The following is a 19,363-nucleotide window of genomic DNA, read 5'->3' as shown; positions in this document are numbered from 1 at the left end:
GTGAAGGTGGAGGGAGTGTCCAGTGTGAAGGAGGGAGACTCTTTGGAGCTGAGATGCTCCAGTGACAGTAACCCTGCTGCCCACAGCTACCACTGGCACAACAGTAGAGGACCTCTGCCCACCACTGGACCTACCATCACACTGGAGAATGTGACCAGACTCACTGAAGCCCTCTACTGCACTGCCATCAACACAGAGGGACAAGGCCACTCTAGCCCACTGAAACTCAATGTAGAGTGTAAGTAGATGCTGCCCTTCTGTTAATATGGATCATGTCCTTTCTGTGTATATAATATGAAGACAATACTCTTCATTTGAAACCAATGTTTATCATCCTCATCCCAGACCCCCCTGAGATCAAAGTGGGCTCTGCCTGCACTTCAGACATCTCCATGGTAACCGGTCTGTGCATTGTGGATTCGGGGGCCCACCGCCACCGTGGAGTGGTCTCTTCCGGCTGGACCCCTGCCCACTTTGCCCAGTACCAGGGTGGAGATGCTAGGGGCAGTTACCATGGTGACCCTATAGAGGGCACTAGGCTTCTCAGAGACGTTCCACTGCCATGCCAGCAACACACAGGGCAATATCACCTTGTCCTTCACTGTGTCCACAAATGGTAAGGGAAACAGTGGGGGAAGTGCATCATAAATGAAGTATTACATACTATATTAACATCATAAAGGACATTATGGGTACATTAATAAATAATATTTATTTGTTTTTGGACAGATAAGATGTTGATGCTGTACATTTCAATTGGTATTGCTGCATTAGTGGTGGTAGTAATACTAATTCCCATGTAAGCTTGCGTATTGAACAAGAAGGTGTAAGTTACTCTAGTATTTCTTTTTGGAGTGAGCTACGCAGATTTGTGTTTGTTTTTAGCTGTTTTGTTCTGTTTGTTCAACTTGGCATTGTTTTTTCAATCAGCGGGAGTCATTGTGACCAGCCAGTAACCAGCAAGCAGGACATTGATGCATCAAAGTGTGCTTCCTCAGATCCCTCAACATCAAGGTATTTTTTGGAGGTATGTACTGTGGTTCTACTGCAGACATTTACAGCTGCTGTAGAGATCTGAGAAAAGTTTGCTCTCAATAAAAAGGATATAAAAAACAATAGAGGTGTTGTTGATGATAGTATCTCTGATCCGGTTTCCTGTAGGCTGAAGAGGATGGCGACCCATACGAGTGTGATGGTGGAGACGAAGCAGTCTATGGTAACAAGTGAACACAACAGGAAGCATGTGGAAGTCAGCTGACCCAGAGGCCATGGTACTCAGTCTGTCAAAGATTCCAGTAAAATATTAACATTCTTAACCAATGTAGCAGAGCTGGTGACTGCTTATATTTGTTAGCTTGATGTAGCTTTATGGTTCTTATGGCTAATGAATATGGTACATTCTTATTTGGGCTGTGGCTTTGTGTTATGGCTTTTACAAGGCTTTTGTTTATCATCTATGGCTTGGGTGATTCAGAAGAGTTTTTACAAGATGTTTAATATGCACAATAAATCAACCAGTATTTAACGATAGATTGTTTCCCAATTCCCCAGCTGTCTGTTGAAATTGTGTCTTGAGTGTAATCTGAGGATAGATTACGAGTGTGGAACTTTCAGTGATTCTCCACTTGGGGTTCCCCTTTCATTTATTGAGATTTTCAATGTCTGTTTATTTCCATGGGGTTTGAGCTATTTCACAATACTGATTTTGTCAGCTTTCTTGACCCTCTCTATAAGAACATATTGGCAACGGGCATACAAATCAAAATACAGACAATTATTAATTGTTATTAGGTTCTGATTGTAGCTCTGTATACATTATTAAATCTGGAGAAAAAAAAGAAAGTTTCATAAAACATGTTTTGGAACAAATCCTTCATATGATTTGAAAGGCATAGAAACATTTAAATGTATTCAATGTATTTTGTGAGAAAGGCCTCCCCATACTAATTCCTGGGAGTGTAGGAAAGTGTCCTTATCTTCAAACTCCCCCTCCACTAAAACTGTAGAGGTTGACAAGTCAAACGTGTGGTTTCGTTGGTTCAGCCCAAGTAATCTGCATACTTTTCTGGAAGGTCTGTTGGGAGAATATGGGCCATTTGTTTATAGCCACACAGCATATTTTTACAGACCACTTCAGAACTGCAATGAGCTACGATAACTCTGGAACTTCCCCAATTACTGTGATCTTCAGGAAATCAAATCAAATCACATTTTATTAGTCACATGCGCCGAATACAACAGGTGTAGATCTTACAGTGAAATGCTTACTTACGAGCTCCTAACCAGCAGCGCAGTTTTAAAAAATACGGATAAGAATAAGAGATAAAAGAGGGGAGGTCGGGGGCAATGTGAATAGTCTGGGTAGCCATTTGACTAAATGTTCAGGGGTCTTATGGCCTGGGGGTGGAAGCTGTTTAGAAGCCTCTTGGACCTAGACTTGGCGCTCCGCTACCGCTTGCCGTGTGGTAGCAGAGAGAACAGTCTATGACTAGGGTGGCTTTGACAATATTTAGGGTCTTCCTCTGACATTGCCTGTTATAGAGGTCCTGGATGGTAGGAAGCTTGGCCCCAGTGATGTACTGGGCTGTTTGCACTCTGTAGTGCCTTGCGGTCGGAGGCCGAGCTGTTGCCATACCAGGCAGTGATGCAACCAGTCAGGATGCTCTCGATGGTGCAGCTGTTGAACCTTTTGATGATCTGAGGACCCATGCCAAACCCTATTCCCCTGAGGGAAAGACTGATATATGGTCTTTTGAAAGGCACATTTAATAAGCCACGTTCAACAATTCAACAGGATATAGATAGCCAAAAAGTCCTCAACCAAATTAACATAGGCCTACCCAGCTTTCACATTGATGCAAACCATGTAACTAACATAGGAGAACTGGTTGTACTCTGGCATGTCAGTCCTGAAACAGAACGGTAAAACGTCATCGCGCTGAACATTATCAATACTCAGGATGCAGTTTCCCTTGTTCAGGTCTCCCAGGATCTGGGTGCAAACTCTGGGGCTACCAGGTGTTCTCCTGTAGGTTGTAGATTCAGTTGACCTTCCCCCACCAGGAGAGGGTTTATCAGAAGCCTCCATAGTCTGTGATGTGTGTCCATGTGGGAGGGTACCTGAATGTACAGGATACATGGGACGTCTGCTGACATGAGACTGGACCCCATGGATTACTGGAGCAGTCATTTGCCTCAAGTCAATCAAGAGTTAAAATAAATTCTTCCTAGTGTACATAGACCGCTTGCACAAACATGACTGCTGTAATATTATCAGGAAATTACCCCCCCCCCCGGGGCGGTTGAGCTAACGTGCGCTAATGTGATTAGCATGAAGTTGTAGGTAACAAGTACATTTCCCAGGACTATAACGACACAAGGCAAGACCCAGATGCAGACACGGGAGGCAGATGGTTTGAGCTGTGACATTTATTATAGTCCAAGGTTCAGGCAAATGGAAGGTTGGGAACAGTTCCTAACCAGGTCAGTGTCCAAAATGGCACAGGGCGGCAGGCAGGCTCGGGGTCATGGTCAGGCAGAATGTTCAGGCAGGCGTGCTCAAAGTCAGGACAGACAAGGGTCAGAACCATGAGGTTGAGAGAAAAACAGAATGGGAAAAACAGGAGCTCAGAGAAAAACGCTGGTTGACTTGGCAAACAAGGCGAACTGGCACAGACAGACAGACAACACAGGTATAAAAACACAGGGGATAGCAGGAAAGATGGGTGACACCTGGAGTGGGGTGGAGACAGGCACAAGGACAGGTGAAAAGATCAGGGTGTGACAAGGACAGACATATCTGATATGGGCAGAAAGCTTAAATTCTTGTTCATCTAACTGCACAGAATACCATGCTATTGTTTGAGGAGAGTGCACAGTTATGAACTTGAAAATGTATTAATAAACCAATTAGGTACGTTTGGACAGACTTGATACAACATTTTGAACATAAATGCAATGGTTCATTGGATCAGTCTAAAGCTTTGCACATTTAGTGGCCAAAATTGTGCCTAAGCTGGAATAATACATTCTGGCCTTTTGCTTGCATTTCAAAGATGAAAAAAAAAATAATAATAATAATGATATTGTCTTTTACCAGATATAACATGTCACACACACACACACATTCAACAAGCATTATTAAGCAGTGCTGATATCTGAGATGCAGCTTCATCACTGTTTTGCATGATCCACATTTGCATATACACTGTCCATTTGATCCATACTGTCCATCGGATCGTCTGGACCCTGTAAAGAGAAATGGAGAAATCAGGCAGGGAAGTTAACCCTTTCCCAATCATCAAGCTATGCGCACAACACTAAATGGCTAACATGGTAAACATATATAGTACCCACTGGCCACAGATGTCAACTCAACGTCTATTTCACGTTGCTTCAATGTCATGTCATTGAAATGACATAGAAACAACGTTGAGTCAACCAGTGTGTGCCCAGTGGGTAAAAACCATAATGTCCAAAGATGATGACTAAGTACATTTAGACTGTTGATATCACTATAAAGAGTACTGTCAGTTTAAAACAGATCTGCTCAGGGTGCTGTAATGTACCTGGACGTTGCCATAGACGGGCTCATCAATGACCTTTGGAGGAGGAACTTGGGTGTCATCTTTCTTCTTTGTAGTATTGACTCTGTGGAGATAGGGGAAGACAAGTATCTCACTGACACTGTAGGTCAACTCAAATAACACATTTTAGAGTAATGTTCAGAAGAAAAAACAAAATATGTCAAACTAGCAATTTACTGAAGGATGTTTCATAGTTTTAAGCATACCTTTCAGGTTTGGTCGTTGGAGTTGTCATGGTGAAATTAGCATAATATCCAGACTCTTGCTTAGTGACACCCCTGGACCTATTAAATCAATTCAGTTATTTTAGTGAATGTGAGAAAAATATATTTAAAATGTATCTGCAGTGACTAATATAAGGCAGAGGACAAGATGTTGCTATAGAAATGGATCAATGTCAGTCAAGCTGGAGTGCATCCCTCTGGGAACACCCATCAACCGGACCCACCTTTTCCTGTACTTGAAGAACCAAACAATCCCCAATACAGCAACCAGTAGAACTGCAACCACTGGGACCGTGGTGGCAATATATGTGGCCGTGGATGGCGCGTCTGTGAAAAACATTCTGATTAGGACTGAGGAATACACTTAGGTTGCAGTCATTAAAACTTGTTTTTCAACCACTCCATACATTCCTTGTTAACAAACTATAGTTTTGGCAAGTCGGTCAGGACATCTCCATTGTGCACGACACAAGTCATTTTTCCAACAATTGTTTACAGACAGATTATTTCACTTACAACTCACTGTGTCACAATTCCACAAAGTTGACTGTGCATTTAAACAGCTTGGAAAATTCCAGAAAATTATGTCATGGCTTTAGAAGCTTCTGATAGGCTAACTGACATCATTTACGCAATTGGAGGTGTACCTGTGGATGTATTTCAAGGCCAACCTTCAAACTCAGTGACTTTGCTTGACATCATGGGAAAATCAAAAGAAATCAGCCAAAACCTCAGAAAGAAAATTGTAGAGCTCCAAGTCTGGTTCATCCTTGGGAGCAATTACCAAACGCCTGAAGGTAACACATTCATCTGTACAAACAATAGTACGCAAGTATAAACACCATGGGACCACGCAGCCGTCATACTGCTCAGGAAGAAAACGCGTTCTGTCTCCTAGAGATGAACGTACTTTGGTGCGAAAAGTGCAAATCAGTCCCAGAACAACAGCAAAGGACCTTGTGAAGATGCTGGAGGAAACAGGTACAAAAGTATCTATATCCACTGTAAAACGAGTCCTATATCAACATAACCTGAAAGGCAGCCCAGCAAGGAAGAAGCCACTGCTCCAAAACTGCCATAAAAAAGCCAGACTACGGTTTGCAAATGCACACTGGGACAAATAACGTACTTTTTGGAGAAATGTCCTCTGGTCTGATGAAACAAAAATAGAACTGTTTGGCCATAATGACCATTGTTATGTTTGGAGAAAAAGGGGGAGGCTTGCAAGCCGAAGAACACTATCCCAACCGTGAAGCACGGGGGTGGCAGCATCATGTTGTGGGGGTGCTTTGCTGCAGGAGGGACTGGTGCACTTCACAAAATAGATGGCATCATGAAGATGGAAAATGATGTTGATATATTGAAGGAACATCTCAAGACATCAGTCCGGAAGTTAAAGCTTGGTTGCAAATGGGTCTTCCAAATGGACAATGACCCCAAGCATACTTCCAAAGTTGTGGCAAAATGGATTAAGGAAAACAAAGTCAAGGTATTGGAGTGGACATCACAAAACCCTGACCTCAAGCCTATGGAAAATGTATGGGCCACACAGTGATTTCAATTACAGAATTTAATGATTGTGATATGAGAAAACTGAGGATGGATAAACAACATTGTAGTTACCCCACAATACTAACCTAACTGACAGAGTGAAAAGAAGGAAGTATGTACGGAATAAAAATATTCCAAAGCATGCATCCTGTTGGCAAATTATTATTATTTTTGTTACATTTATGTCCCGAATACAAAACATTATGTTTGTGGCAAATCTAACACATCACTGAGTACCACTCTTCATACGTTCAAGCATGGTGGTGGATGCATCATGTTATGGGTATACTTGTCATCAGCAATGACTATGGAGTTAAAAAAAAAAATAATAATAAATGGAATGGAGATAAGCACAGGCAAAATCCTAGAAGAAATCCTGGTTCAGTCTGCTTTCCAACAGACACGGGAAGACAAATTCACCTTTCAGCAGGACAATAACCTAAAACACAAGGCCAAATCTACACTGGAGTTGCTTACCAAAATCTATGGCAAGACTTGAAAATGTCTGTTAAAAACCTCTTAGAACTACCCATCCCGGATCCAGTATATGTGTCATCAGCAACGCTGAATAGCATAGCGCAAGAGTAAAAAAAATATTACTAGAAAATATTCATATTCATGAAATCACAAGTGAAATATAGCGAAACACAGCTTAGCCTTTTGTTAATCACCCTGTCGTCTCAGATTTTGAAATGATGCTTTACAGCGAAAGCAATACATACGTTTGTGTAAGTTTATCAATAGCCTAACATAGCATTATGTACACTTAGCATCAGGAAGCTTGGTCACGAAAATCAGAAAAGCAATCAAATGAACCTTTTACCTTTGATGATCTTCGGATGTTTTCACTCACAAGACTCGCAGTTAAACAGCATATGTTCCTTTTTTCCATAAAGACCTTTTTTATATCCAAATACCTCCGTTAGTTTGTTGCGTTATGCCCAGGAATCCACCGGAATCCATAGCGGTCACGACAACGCAGACAAAAATTCCAAATTATATCCATAATATCGACAGAAACATGGCAAACGTTTGTTATAATCAATCCTCAAGGTGTTTTTCAAATATCTATTCGATAATATATCAACGGGGACAGTTGGCTTTTCACTAGGACCGGGACGAACAATGGCCGCCTCTCTCTTTTGCGCAAAAATCACTCTGAGAGCCCCCACCTGACCACTTACGTAATGTGGTCGTTCACGCTCATTCTTCAAAATAAAGCCCTGAAACTATGTCTAAAGGCTGTATACACCTTAGGGAAGCCATAGAAAAAGGTTGGTTCTGGTTGATATGCCTTTCAATGGTCAATGGGGATGCATAGGAACACAGAGCTTTCAAAATAAGAGTCACTTCCTGATTGGATTTTTCTCAGGCTTTCGTCTGCAATATCAGTTATGTTATACTCACAGACAATATTTTTACAGTTTTGGAAACTTTAGAGTGTTTTCTATCCTAAGCTGTCAATTATATGCATATTCTAGCATCTGGTGCTGAGAAATAGGCCATTTACTTTGGAAACGTTATTTTTCCTAAAATAAAAATAGTGCCACCTAGCTTCAAGAGCAGTGATCAACAACCAACTTGACAGAGCTTGAAGAATAAAAAAACTATGTGCAAATATTGTACAATTCAAGTGTGCAAAGCTCTTAGAGACTTATCCAGGAAGACTCACAGCTGTAATCACTGCCAAAGCTGATTATAACATTTATTGACTCAGGGTTGTGAATACTTACATAAATAAGCTATTTCATTATTTAATTTTCAATAGTTTCTAAAAACATGTTTTATCTTTCTCACTATGGGGTATTTTATGTAGATCAGTGGAGGCTGCTGGGGGGATGATGGCTCATTATAATGGCTGGAACGGAGTAAATGGAATGGCATCAAACACATGGAAACCATGTGTTAGATACCATTCCACTAATTCTGCTTCAGTCATTACCACGAGCCTGTTCTCCCAAATTAAGGTGCCACCAACCTCCTGTGGTGTAAATATTAAATATTGAATCCATTTTGAATTCAGGCTGTAACACAACAACATGTGGAATAAGTCAAAGGGTATGAATACTTCCTGAAGGCACTGTAGATATAGCAGTGTCTACTAGAGTCTACTTACATTTTGTGGTGGCTAGTGGGACTGTAGTTGAGGAATCAACTGAGAAGACAAAGCCATTGTTATTGCTGTTATCAACTGTGTCAGGTTCACTAGTCATTTCTAAAGTAAACCAATATCTGATTCAGAGCAACATTTTAAATTCGGTGTGTACGTGAAAATTCTAAGCTGAGTATTTCACCTGTGTTTGACATGTCCTTTGGTATCGTTGAAATAGTCCCGGAGGTTCCTGAATGGAAAAAATACAGTAGGGATTAGTTTCCTCCATATCAAAGGAATGACACACTGCACTGAACAAAGGCACTTTACATTGCATCCTCTACTGCTTACCAGATATTTGAATGGAGACAAGGTCTTTATTAAAACTGAAGTTGTCGGCTCCAGTGGCAATTCTCAAGTAGTAGAAGTGCCCAATGTCGCCATGTTGAATTATATTGACCTTCAGGGAGCAGTTTCCCTGTGTGATATTTCCTGTCAGGTTGGTCCTGGTTTGAAAACTCTTGATGACGAATGTGTTGTTGGGGTGATAGAGGAATTCATTCTTGTCATTATCATTGATGTTTAGTTTAGTATTTCCCCAGCGTTTCCAGTAGGCTTGGATAGGCTCTTTAGATTGGGACGGGGGATAGGTAACATTGCATGGTATGGTCACATCTTCTCCCAATTTGGTAAAAACAACTTTCGGGTAATCAGCTTTCCAAACCAAACCTGTGTTTGAATTAACGGCAAAAGTATTATTCAGTTCATGTTGTTTAGACATAGCATAAGAAAACACTGAGTGCATATTGACATAAAAATGAATCACATACCACTAGTGCCAGAGGCCTGAGACAAAATGAGCATCATCACAATCCACATCAATGGGCTCATCTGGTCCAACAGAGAGATTTGAAAGTTAACTCTAACTAATGACGCATCGGATTCCTAATATCGTTTACGTTGTGTTAAAGATACCTGGTGTCAGATGGCGCTCCCATCATAATTGTGTCAAACCAAATACAACATTACCACTGACCAACAAGCATAGCACAGACTGTAAAGCACTGGGAAATAATGTTGGTTCAGCAACAACAAAATAAAACAACAGCAATAACAAAATACAAACTCAAAGCTACAGAGGATACTCACTGTGTTGTGAAAAGAGGTGTCCAAACATGAGGCTACAGGTCCAAGGAAAACACCAGCAGTGACCATGGCACCGGCACATGTCTTAAAAGCCAACTGGTTCTAATAAAATGAGTGACAAGCAGTTATAACGAGAGTGGTGTCAAAAGTATTGCATGTATGTTTCCTGTTACTTAACAATGGTTGAACAAAAAAAAATTGAGGAAGTTTAGTGTAAAAACTGAAAGTTGGCTAATTACTTGAGACAAAGCTAGCACATAGCGTTCTGAGAACCATATGTTTCTTCTTTTACCTTTATTTAACTAGGCAAGTCAGTTAAGAACAATTTATTATTTTCAATGACAGCCTAGGTTAACTACCCTTGTTTAGGGGCAGAATGACAGATTTGACCTTGACAGCATGGGGATTTGATCTTGCAACCTTTCGGTTACTAGTCCAATGCTCTAACCACTAGGCTACCCTGCCGCCCCTTCTTAGAGCTTGGTGAGAGTGTGGTTGTCCTATGGTTATTTTGAACACAACCTTCCCACAACATTCTGGGAATGTTGGCACATTACGTTTTGAGAACCGTATTTTTCTTAGGTGGAAATTTCAGTACTTCAGCATGTTTTCTGCAGGTTTTCCTCATGGTTCTATTTAACGTCATGTTCTCAGAACATTAAGATAACTTTCCATAAAAACCACAATACATTTTTTGATTTGGGCCTGTTTGTACATCCTGTTGGCGCAGTGGACTAATCCATGAATAGATAACAGAAGATCATAGGTTTGAATCTCACTGATGCCTTGCCACAACAATAATAAATACCTAAACAAATGAATTTCCATGGGTTCAAAACAGTTAACCCAAACTAAGCCAACAGTGTTATTGAAACATGTTCTCAGAATGTTATTTAATTACCTTCAAATAGCCTATCATTTTTGATCTCAGAATGTTAATAAAATGTCCCAGGAAAACTTTCAGGGTTCCATGATGAAAAGACTTTAATGACAAATGTAGTCGATATCTTCTTTGAATCTCTTGTCTGGATGAAATTCTTCCACTATGCAACCCATAAATTCTGACTTAGGTATAATACAACATGCTAATTATTTGGCTCTTCTGGTTGCTGTAAGGAATGACTACCTTTCACATTGTCCTAATTGTGATCATCCTTCTCAAAGTTAATGGTTTTATCTTGTTTGGGTTTTAATTTAGTTTTGTGCAGATGGCAGACACAAACCCCAATGTTAACTATAGGAGAGATCTAAACAGGTGCATCTAGTTTCACTATTGTATACTCTCTTTTGTCTTGATGGCAAAGAAAGTCATACTCTTGACAGAAATATAGTTATTTACAAAATGGGTTGTTCAAGCCCTGAATGCTGATTGGCTGACAGCCGTGGTGTATCAGACCGTATACCACGGGTATGATAAAACATGTATTTTTACTGCTCTAATTACGTTGGTAACCAGTTTATAATAGCAATAAGGCACCTCAGGTGTTTGTGATATATGGCCAATATACCACAGCTAAGGGGGCTGTGTCCAGGCACTCCGCGTTGCTTCTGCGTAAGAACAGCCCTTAACCGTGGCATATTGGCCATATACCACATCCCCTTGGTCCTTATTGCTTAATTATACCATAACGAGAACATTTGTCACAAGTATTTGTCTATTCTGTTGTCCCGTCCCTCATCAGGCTGTCTGTCGTGTATGGATGGACCAGGACCCTGTGGTGACCAGCACACTGGCCCAGAAAGTCTCCATGGGATGCCGTGTCCTGTCGGACAGCGGGGAGCTGATCACTGGCTGCAGGGCAGAGTGGTACATCAACACGGCCACACATAGCCAGAGGAAGGTGTGGAGGGAGATGGGTGACTTTCCCCGATTCAAGGGGAGGTTTCAAAAAACCTACGACCTGAACACAACAGATACAAGCATCCTGAGGATCTGGTTAGAGCTGCATGACATAGGCTACTACTTCTGTACTCTGCAGTGCTGCATCAATGGGAAGGACAAGCAGTACCATGGCAATGGGACAAGACTCCTCATCAGCGAGGCTACACACACACCTTATGGGTTAATATTTACCTCAGTTATCCCAGGTAACACAACAAAGAAAATGCACATATTAGGTTAAAAAAATATCACATTTATTCCCTTGCTATTGTATTGCTCAAAAATGAATCAAGTTATCATACAGATGACAGTTGTGCTTCCCTTTGTAGTTAATGTTTTCAATACAATTTTGTTCTTAAGGTGCAGAAGAGGAGAATACTTCAGAGATGCAACTCTTTTATTTTTATGCTTTTCTGGCAGTGAAGCTGTTGGTCATCATAGTGCTTGGAGGCCTCACAATCAGTTCTTAAAGATGTAATTTGGACAATTTAAAGGTTAAATAAAAAAATGTTAAGTGGTTAATCAATTCATTAATGGAAAAAAGCCCAACATATTGTATGGTCATTATGTTAGTCATTAATTAGAACTCCTTTCTAGGGAGTTTTTCCTAGCCACCGTGCTTCTACACCTGCATTGCTTGCTGTTTGGGGTTTTAGGCTGGGTTTCTGTACAGCACTTTGAGATATCAGCTGATGTACGAAGGGCTATATACATACATTTGATTTGATTTTGATTTAGTTTGTACTTTTAGTATTGCACTGAATTTGAATTTCACAGACCACTTCCATTCATAGTGTGGGAGGAAATGTAAATATTTGGGTGTAGGGTGATAAAAGAGCAGTTTAGACTAGTTAGCTGTAGGCCTAGTCCATCATAAAATGCCAAGAATATGAATGAAGGCGTTTCACTTTCAAACGCTTATGCCAGATTGACCATGTGTAGCCTAGCCCCTATACAGTAGAAATAGTTATCTCGTAAAAACCACTAAGCGTAAAATGCTCATGTAGCGGAAGAATTGCGGCTTTCAACCCGACATAAAAACCCAAATGTAGGCCTCACACACAAAACAGTAAGGTTCAGTCATATGACTGACTCACAGTAAGATCTTTGGTCGTAAATTAAGTGGGCAGAGCATAGAAGTCTTACACATCATAGATTCCTGCCTGAACTGGAAAAAGTCCTAACTCCTGTGTATTGAAGCATATTCCATTTAAAATCGGAGTGCAGCATAAACATAAAAGTGAAAGGAATGTAAAACGCAACTTTTTATTTTGCAACAAACAAATGTAGCGGGCACTCAAACCGGTTTCACGTGGAGGAATGTTTGTGTTTTACACTTCGTGTCGTTAGTGAGAATATACATCATGGACACTCTACAGGAGAACGGGCTACCGCACTCATCTGCACTCGATATTCCCAGTCGTGAAAGTACCGCCGAAGAACTCGAGGTATGTGGGACTCCCCTTATTAAAACAATGGGCAATAATGGAACAACAGAAAGAAGTTCACCTGCCAATCATGTCACGGCGGAGTTTGGCAACCAGCAGTTGTACCAAGTACCATTGGTAAACGCTCCTGCTCCTTCCACGACACCTCTCGTGTTACCTGGCGTTATGGACGTAGAAGGGAGAGTGGACGAGTCCACGCTGCGGATGCACATTTTCAAGAATGGTAAGGATGGGATACGATATCCTACAGAGAAATTGATGGGCATAAATCACTGCCAATTCAGCAATTCATAATTCAACATATTAATTGATTGACAATTATTTCATATTTAAACATTATGGGCCAGTATGCTGGAGCCTATCATAAAGTTTAAATTAAGTCAAGTTAAATTGTTTCCCAGATATTGCTCTATCACTATCTACAAGTCAAGAGGAAGTCAAGTGATGTTTGCCTGAGGAGCTAGCTGACTGCACTACAGTTCAACCATTCTCCAGAAAGCCATGTAATCAAACCTCACTGAGACCCATCAAGCAAAGACTCACAAAATGACTTTTAGAAACAGACAATGGTTTGGTTTTACAGTTACCAGTCAAGACGTTGGTGTGATCTGACAGATTATGTTCAGAAGGAGGAAAAATCATTATTCACATGAAATCCATCAATCATGGTTTGTGGGTATGACATCAACAAGTCCACACACAGCTGATCCTGAGCTGAATGGGTGAATAGCTGGGGACAGTATACTTTCTAGCTCCTATCTGCATCAGTGTGTACAGTCACCGGTACACTCAGGGCCTTCACTCACATGTTTTCAAGCTCAAGGTGAAATGGACCTTAACATCAGATCTAGGATCAGATTATCCAACTACTAATCATAACCTTAACCATTTAGGGATGACAAAACATCTGACCATGTACCAGTGGTTAGGGGAAACGGCTACAGTATATGACCAAGAGTAGGACTCAGAGTGCATAGTGTTGACTGTAAACACTGAACCCCCCCACTGACTTAGGAACCCCTAGGGCTTCATTGTGCTGAAAATCATGAGTCATGAGTCTTCTATTGCACACAAGGTAGAGCTCTGTGAGCTAGGTACATGGTATACTACTACAGAGGGGTTACTACTGTGACTGGGTTTATCAGAAAATGTAACCAGGAACATGGGGAAAAATCCCCCCTTTCATCGATGCACATTCCTTCTCTCCTCTGGTGCGATATCATTAGCTGCATTGACTATGGTGTAAAAACATATAATGATCACTGTCAGAGCCCTAAGAAGGGGGCTAAAGGTCTCCACGCTGGGGATCAAGACTTGTTTTGCACACTGACCATTTTAAGCCACTCATTCCTTGAAAATCCTAGTTTTTTTAGGGATAAATTAGCTAGAAGGAATAAATTAGCCACTTTATCTCCCACGTAGCGTAGAGGTCTAAGGCACTGCATCTCAGTGCTAGAGGCGTCACTACAGACGCTGTTCGATTCCAGGCTGTATCACAACCGTCCGTGTTTGGAAGTTCCATAGGGCAGCGCACAATTGGCCCAGCGTTGTTAGGGTTTGGCCGGTGTAGGCTGTCATTGTAAATTAGAATTTGTTCTTAACTGACTTGCCTAGTTAAATAAAGGTTAAATATATATATATATTTTTAAATATATATATCTATATATATATATCTATATATCTGTATATATATATCGACTCAGGTTATAATGGTGAGACAAGGACTTTTGCATAATTTCACTGGAATGTGAAGACAAGAACTAAAATATAAAAGATAAGCTATTGGATCAATTGGCCTCCTTGTCTCACCATTATAACCTGAGTCGATTCTGTTGAAAAGCTAAAGAGAGACCTACCAGTCCAGAACACCAAGTGGACATGTCATTGCATCTCTCACCTGTCCAGTTGTTTCCCATCAGTGAGGAAAAGGAACACACAGGAGGAAAGAAGCCATTGTAAAGTATCTGGACTCAACCTGTGCTGTATGTGTCTAGGTGGTATGTCCCCTTCGGGGCGTGGCCAGGTTTGGCGTTTCCTGTTTGGGATGTACCCCTGCAGCTCCACCTCTCTGGAGCGCCCCCTACTGCAGGAGCAGCTCAACGTCCGCTACCACTCCATGAAGAGGAAGTGGCAGCAGCTTTTTCCTGCCGCCGTCCGACTGCGTATAAATGGCACCGATGGTAGGGCCCGGATGTAGATCAACTTATACTCCTCTCTCTTTCTCTCTCTCTTGCTATCTATTGTTGTTCAGCACCTCATTCTAGACTCATCAACTTTATGCTGGAATCTGAGCTCAACCAATTTAGTAAATTCTCCCTGGTTTCCTCCTGTAAAGTTGCTTCCTTCACTCACGCTCACCTGCCTCCCATTCTCTTCCTCCTTCCCTGTGTGTGTTTCTAGCTGAGTTGGTGGCAGCGGTGCGGTACTACGATGTGAGGCAGGACAGGGTCCAGCTGCAGGCTCCGAACCAGAGTGATGAGGTCAGGGAGAGGCTGTCCTTCCTGGAGCTACAGGCCCAGGTAAACCACCAGCCTCAAAAAGTACACTCAAAACCCCTGCAAAGTATATGGTTTAACTGCTTCTCCCTCTTTACATTTTTGAGTGTATAAGAGATCAAAATTACCATAAAGGTTCTCTATTGACCATTCACTTATTCATAGTTAATATGTTCAACAGAAGTGCTATGCATTGAAAATGTACTACAGTAATTTAGCTTGGGTCTGTTTGAAATGTTGTCAGTTTATATTGCACCAGGATATGGGTGTTAGGTTACAAACTGTGTGTTTTAGTCATGGACATGTCAATATAATCCACATCACTGAATATTATATTTTACAATCTCTTAAAAGCTGGTCACACTCTCAGAGGTTGACATGTCTTGTTACAGACCTTTACAGTCTACAGTATGTTACAGACTGAAGTCTGAGATGATGACATAGTCCATCTGATCACTAATATCTTTGTTTCTCTGACCCCTGAACCCAGGTGTTGTTTGAGCGGGTGACCTTTGATCTGGAGGAGCTCCAAGAGGCCATCCGAATCATCTACAAGGACGTGCCTCGGACAGACCGAGACCTACCCTACTACTTGTGAGTGGCTTTAGTTCATTATCAACTTCAGTCTCTGTACAGAGACAGAGCGCCAATGAAATTAGCTCACAGATGAATTCTCTACTTTGTGGTGATCAAATAGTAAGTCGGTAGCCAGAGTCTGCACCCCCTTGTTGGAGATTGTTCACCAGTAGGGATTCTTCAATGAAGTGCCCGTTGTCATTCAACGAGAGATGACTCGTCCTCATGCACATTTTATTCACTTGAGAAATACTGCACCAAACATTCTAGTCAGATGCAATATTGCACGATTAAGATCTCCTCTGGAAAAACCTCCAACTCAAGAAATCTGTCATTAATTTTATCTTAAATGAATCCTGATTTATTGAGGAAGTGTATACTGGCTTCGGCATCTCAAAATGGACAAACAGTACTATTGCCACTTTTTTTCTAGTTTTTCAAGCGAAGGTTTTTTTATTGGAGTAAGTGATCGCATTCGTTTGGTTTCGGTTAGCCGAGCTCGGCTAGGCGCCAGGCGAACTAAAGCATGCTGATGCCTTTACAGGGAACATTGCTCAATACTTAACAGAAACAGGAAGCTTAACAGGATTTCTGTTTAAACTCCTCTGTCAGGCTGTCAGCTACAAACAGTTCAACACTTAAATCAACAGGGCATATTGGAGTAGGGCCGTAAGTGTTCGTTCTGTCAACATGTGTAAGCAGTGACACACTGACTACCTGTTGTTGGTTTTAGGATAAGAAGGCTGTGTCGTTACAACGTTAAAGGTTTTTAGCTTGACATTACAACCCATATAAAGCCAGTAGGCTACATGTAGTTTCTCATTTTAAGGCTCTCAGTCTTTTTGTGCGAGGTATCAGTGTATTTGATCTGATTTGTTTTAACGAGGGTTGCAAAACTACTGGTCATTTACCAAAGTTATCAGATTTTGTCAGTCATTTTGGTAATTAACAGTTAATTTATCTATGGTAACTTAAAAAAATATTCATATAAAATAGTGATATTTTCTTCATCTTTACATCTGTGTGTCCATATTGTCTACTAGTTTCTAGTGCAGCGTTTCCCAAACTAGGGGTTGTGACTGAAATAAAAATAAATAAATAAAACATCTTATTTTATCTGTTACATGTTATGAAAATTACCTAAAATCCTAGAAGTGTCCAATATTCCAGTAGTGTACTGGTAACGTTACCGGTAACTTTGTCCCCCTTTGCAACCCTAGTGTTTTTGGTTTGTTTGCTTTTACAGGGGTGAGGGCTTGGGCAACCTACTGGTGTTGAGGGATATTCTCATCACATATGCTGCTTTTCACCCAGGTAATCTCTCTCCTGTTGTCTCTCTTTCTCTTCAGTCATTTTTTTCTTTCTTTTCTCTCTCTCTGTTTATCTTTGATCCTGCCTATCTCAGTTTTTAGTGCTGCAAATACTGTATATTGGTCATCAAAGTCATGAGCCGGTTGTCACCCAACCACTGAAAGATACTGTCGTTAGAGAGCCCTCTAATGGCGAAATATATGTTGGCGGAGTAAAATGTCACACAATCCTAGCTTGACAAATGTGCGTGTACGTTTCCGCCCCCATCTGGCATGCAAGTAAATTCAGAACTTATGAGAAATGTACACGCATATATGTTCAAAGTATCCCCTTAGTCTTAGTAGTAAGCTAAAGTAACTGTATTTACTTACTTTCCTCATACTGTGTGTGTCATGCTGATGTGCTGGGGGTCAGAGGTAAGCTATGCCCAGGGAGTGAATGACCTTTGTAGCCGATTCCTGGAGGTTCTGGACTCTGAGGTGGACACCTAATGGAGCTTCTACTGCTACATGGAGAAGTTCTCCAAGGACTTCCGCGCTGACGGCCTGCACAGGAAGATAGGTTTGTTGTTAGTTTTAATACATTTTTTGTCTTCTCTGTACATGTGTAATAATATGGTAGACTTGATAATAAGGTAATGTTATTTACGTTTTGATTGTTGTCACTCAGAGCTGGAGGCAGCACTGCTGAAGGAGTTGGACCCTCAGCTCCACACCCACCTGATCACAGATAGCATGGAGAGTTTCACCTTCTGTCACAGGTACACAACACAACACACACACATATACTGCATCTACATGTGTTTGCAGTACATACACTACACAAGTATGTGGACCCCTACTCGTCAAACATCTCATTCTAAAATCATGAGCTTTAATATGGAGTTGGTCCCCCCCTTTGCTGCTACAACAGCCTCCACTCTTCTGGGAAGGCTTTCCACTAGATGTTGGAACATTGCTGCCGGTACTTGCTTCCATTCAGCCACAAGAGCATTAGTGAGGTCGGGCACTGATGTTGGGCAATTAGGCCTGGCTCGCAGTTGGCATTCCAATTCATCCCAAAGGTGTTTGATGGGGTTGAGGTCAGGGCTCTGTGCAGTCAAGTTCTTCTACACCGATCTCGACCATTTCTGTATGGACTTCGCTTTGTGCACAGGAGCATTGTCATGTAGAAACAGGAAAGGGCCTTCCCCAAACTTTTGCCATAAAGTTAGAAGCACAAAATAATCTGGAATGTTATTGTATGCTGTAGTTGTAAGATTTCCCTTCATTGGAACTAAGGGGGCTTCCAAACATTACAGTTGCCGCTGTGCATTGGGGCAGGTAGCGTTCTACTGGCATCCGCCAAACCCAAATTCCGTCGTCGGACTGCCAGATGGTGAAGCATGATTCATCAGACCAGAGAAAGCATTTCCACTGCTCCAGAGTCCAATGGCAGCGAGCTTTACACCACTCCAGCCGGTGCTTGGCATTGCGCATGGTGATCTCAGACTTGTGTGCAGCTGCTCGGCCATGGAAATCCATTTCATGAAGCTTACAAATAAAATGTATTGCTTTCAGAGGCAGTTTGGAACTCTGTAGTGAGTGCTGCAACTGAGGACAGGCGGTTTTTACATGCTTCAGCACTCGGCGGTCACGTTCTGTGAGCTTGTGTGGCCTACCACTTCGCGGCTGAGCCGTTGTTGCGCCTAGATGTTTACACTTTACAATAACAGCACTTACAGTTGACTGGGGCAGCTCTAGCAGGGCAGAAATTTGATTAACTGACTTTTTGGAAAGGTGGCATCCTATAACGGTGCCACGTTGGAAGTCAGTGAGCTCGTAAGTACGGGCCATTCTAATGCCAATATTTGTCTATGGAGATTGCATGACTGTGTGCTCGATTTATACACCTGTCAGCAACAAGTGTGGCTCAAATGGCAGAATCCACTAATTTGAGGGGGTGTATTTGCATGAAATATGTATACTTACACTTGTGTGTACCCCTCTCCCAGATGGCTGCTGCTGGGTTTCCAAAGAGAGTTTGAGCACTGTGATGCACTGTGTCTCTTTG

The 19,363-nt window shown here is 41.6% G+C and overlaps 2 protein-coding genes across 2 annotated transcripts; one reads left to right on the top strand and one right to left on the bottom strand.

Annotated features, from left to right (window-relative positions):
• Window positions 1–3,413: 3,413 nt before the first annotated feature.
• Window positions 3,414–13,137, bottom strand: LOC118367830 (uncharacterized). Its single transcript, XM_035751519.2, has 10 exons — window positions 12,991–13,137; window positions 9,603–9,701; window positions 9,284–9,344; window positions 8,805–9,182; window positions 8,656–8,703; window positions 8,478–8,516; window positions 5,035–5,137; window positions 4,793–4,870; window positions 4,569–4,650; window positions 3,414–4,248 (listed from the first exon to the last, which is right to left on the bottom strand). The coding sequence occupies exons 2-10, from the start codon at window positions 9,666–9,668 to the stop codon at window positions 4,174–4,176; spliced, it is 930 nt and encodes a 309-aa protein (XP_035607412.1). The 5' UTR covers window positions 9,669–9,701; window positions 12,991–13,137; the 3' UTR covers window positions 3,414–4,173.
• Window positions 9,710–17,423, top strand: LOC127905961 (uncharacterized). Its single transcript, XM_052494692.1, has 5 exons — window positions 9,710–13,152; window positions 14,924–15,109; window positions 15,330–15,448; window positions 15,915–16,018; window positions 17,247–17,423. Exons 1-5 carry the CDS (start codon window positions 12,846–12,848, stop codon window positions 17,410–17,412), a joined length of 882 nt encoding a protein of 293 aa, XP_052350652.1. The 5' UTR covers window positions 9,710–12,845; the 3' UTR covers window positions 17,413–17,423.
• Window positions 17,424–19,363: the final 1,940 nt, after the last annotated feature.

The sequence above is a fragment of the Oncorhynchus keta genome, chromosome 34, assembly GCF_023373465.1.
Source record: "Oncorhynchus keta strain PuntledgeMale-10-30-2019 chromosome 34, Oket_V2, whole genome shotgun sequence".
In the NCBI taxonomy this organism is placed as follows: Eukaryota; Metazoa; Chordata; class Actinopteri; order Salmoniformes; family Salmonidae; genus Oncorhynchus; species Oncorhynchus keta.
This window is presented reverse-complemented; position numbering and strand designations above follow the sequence as displayed.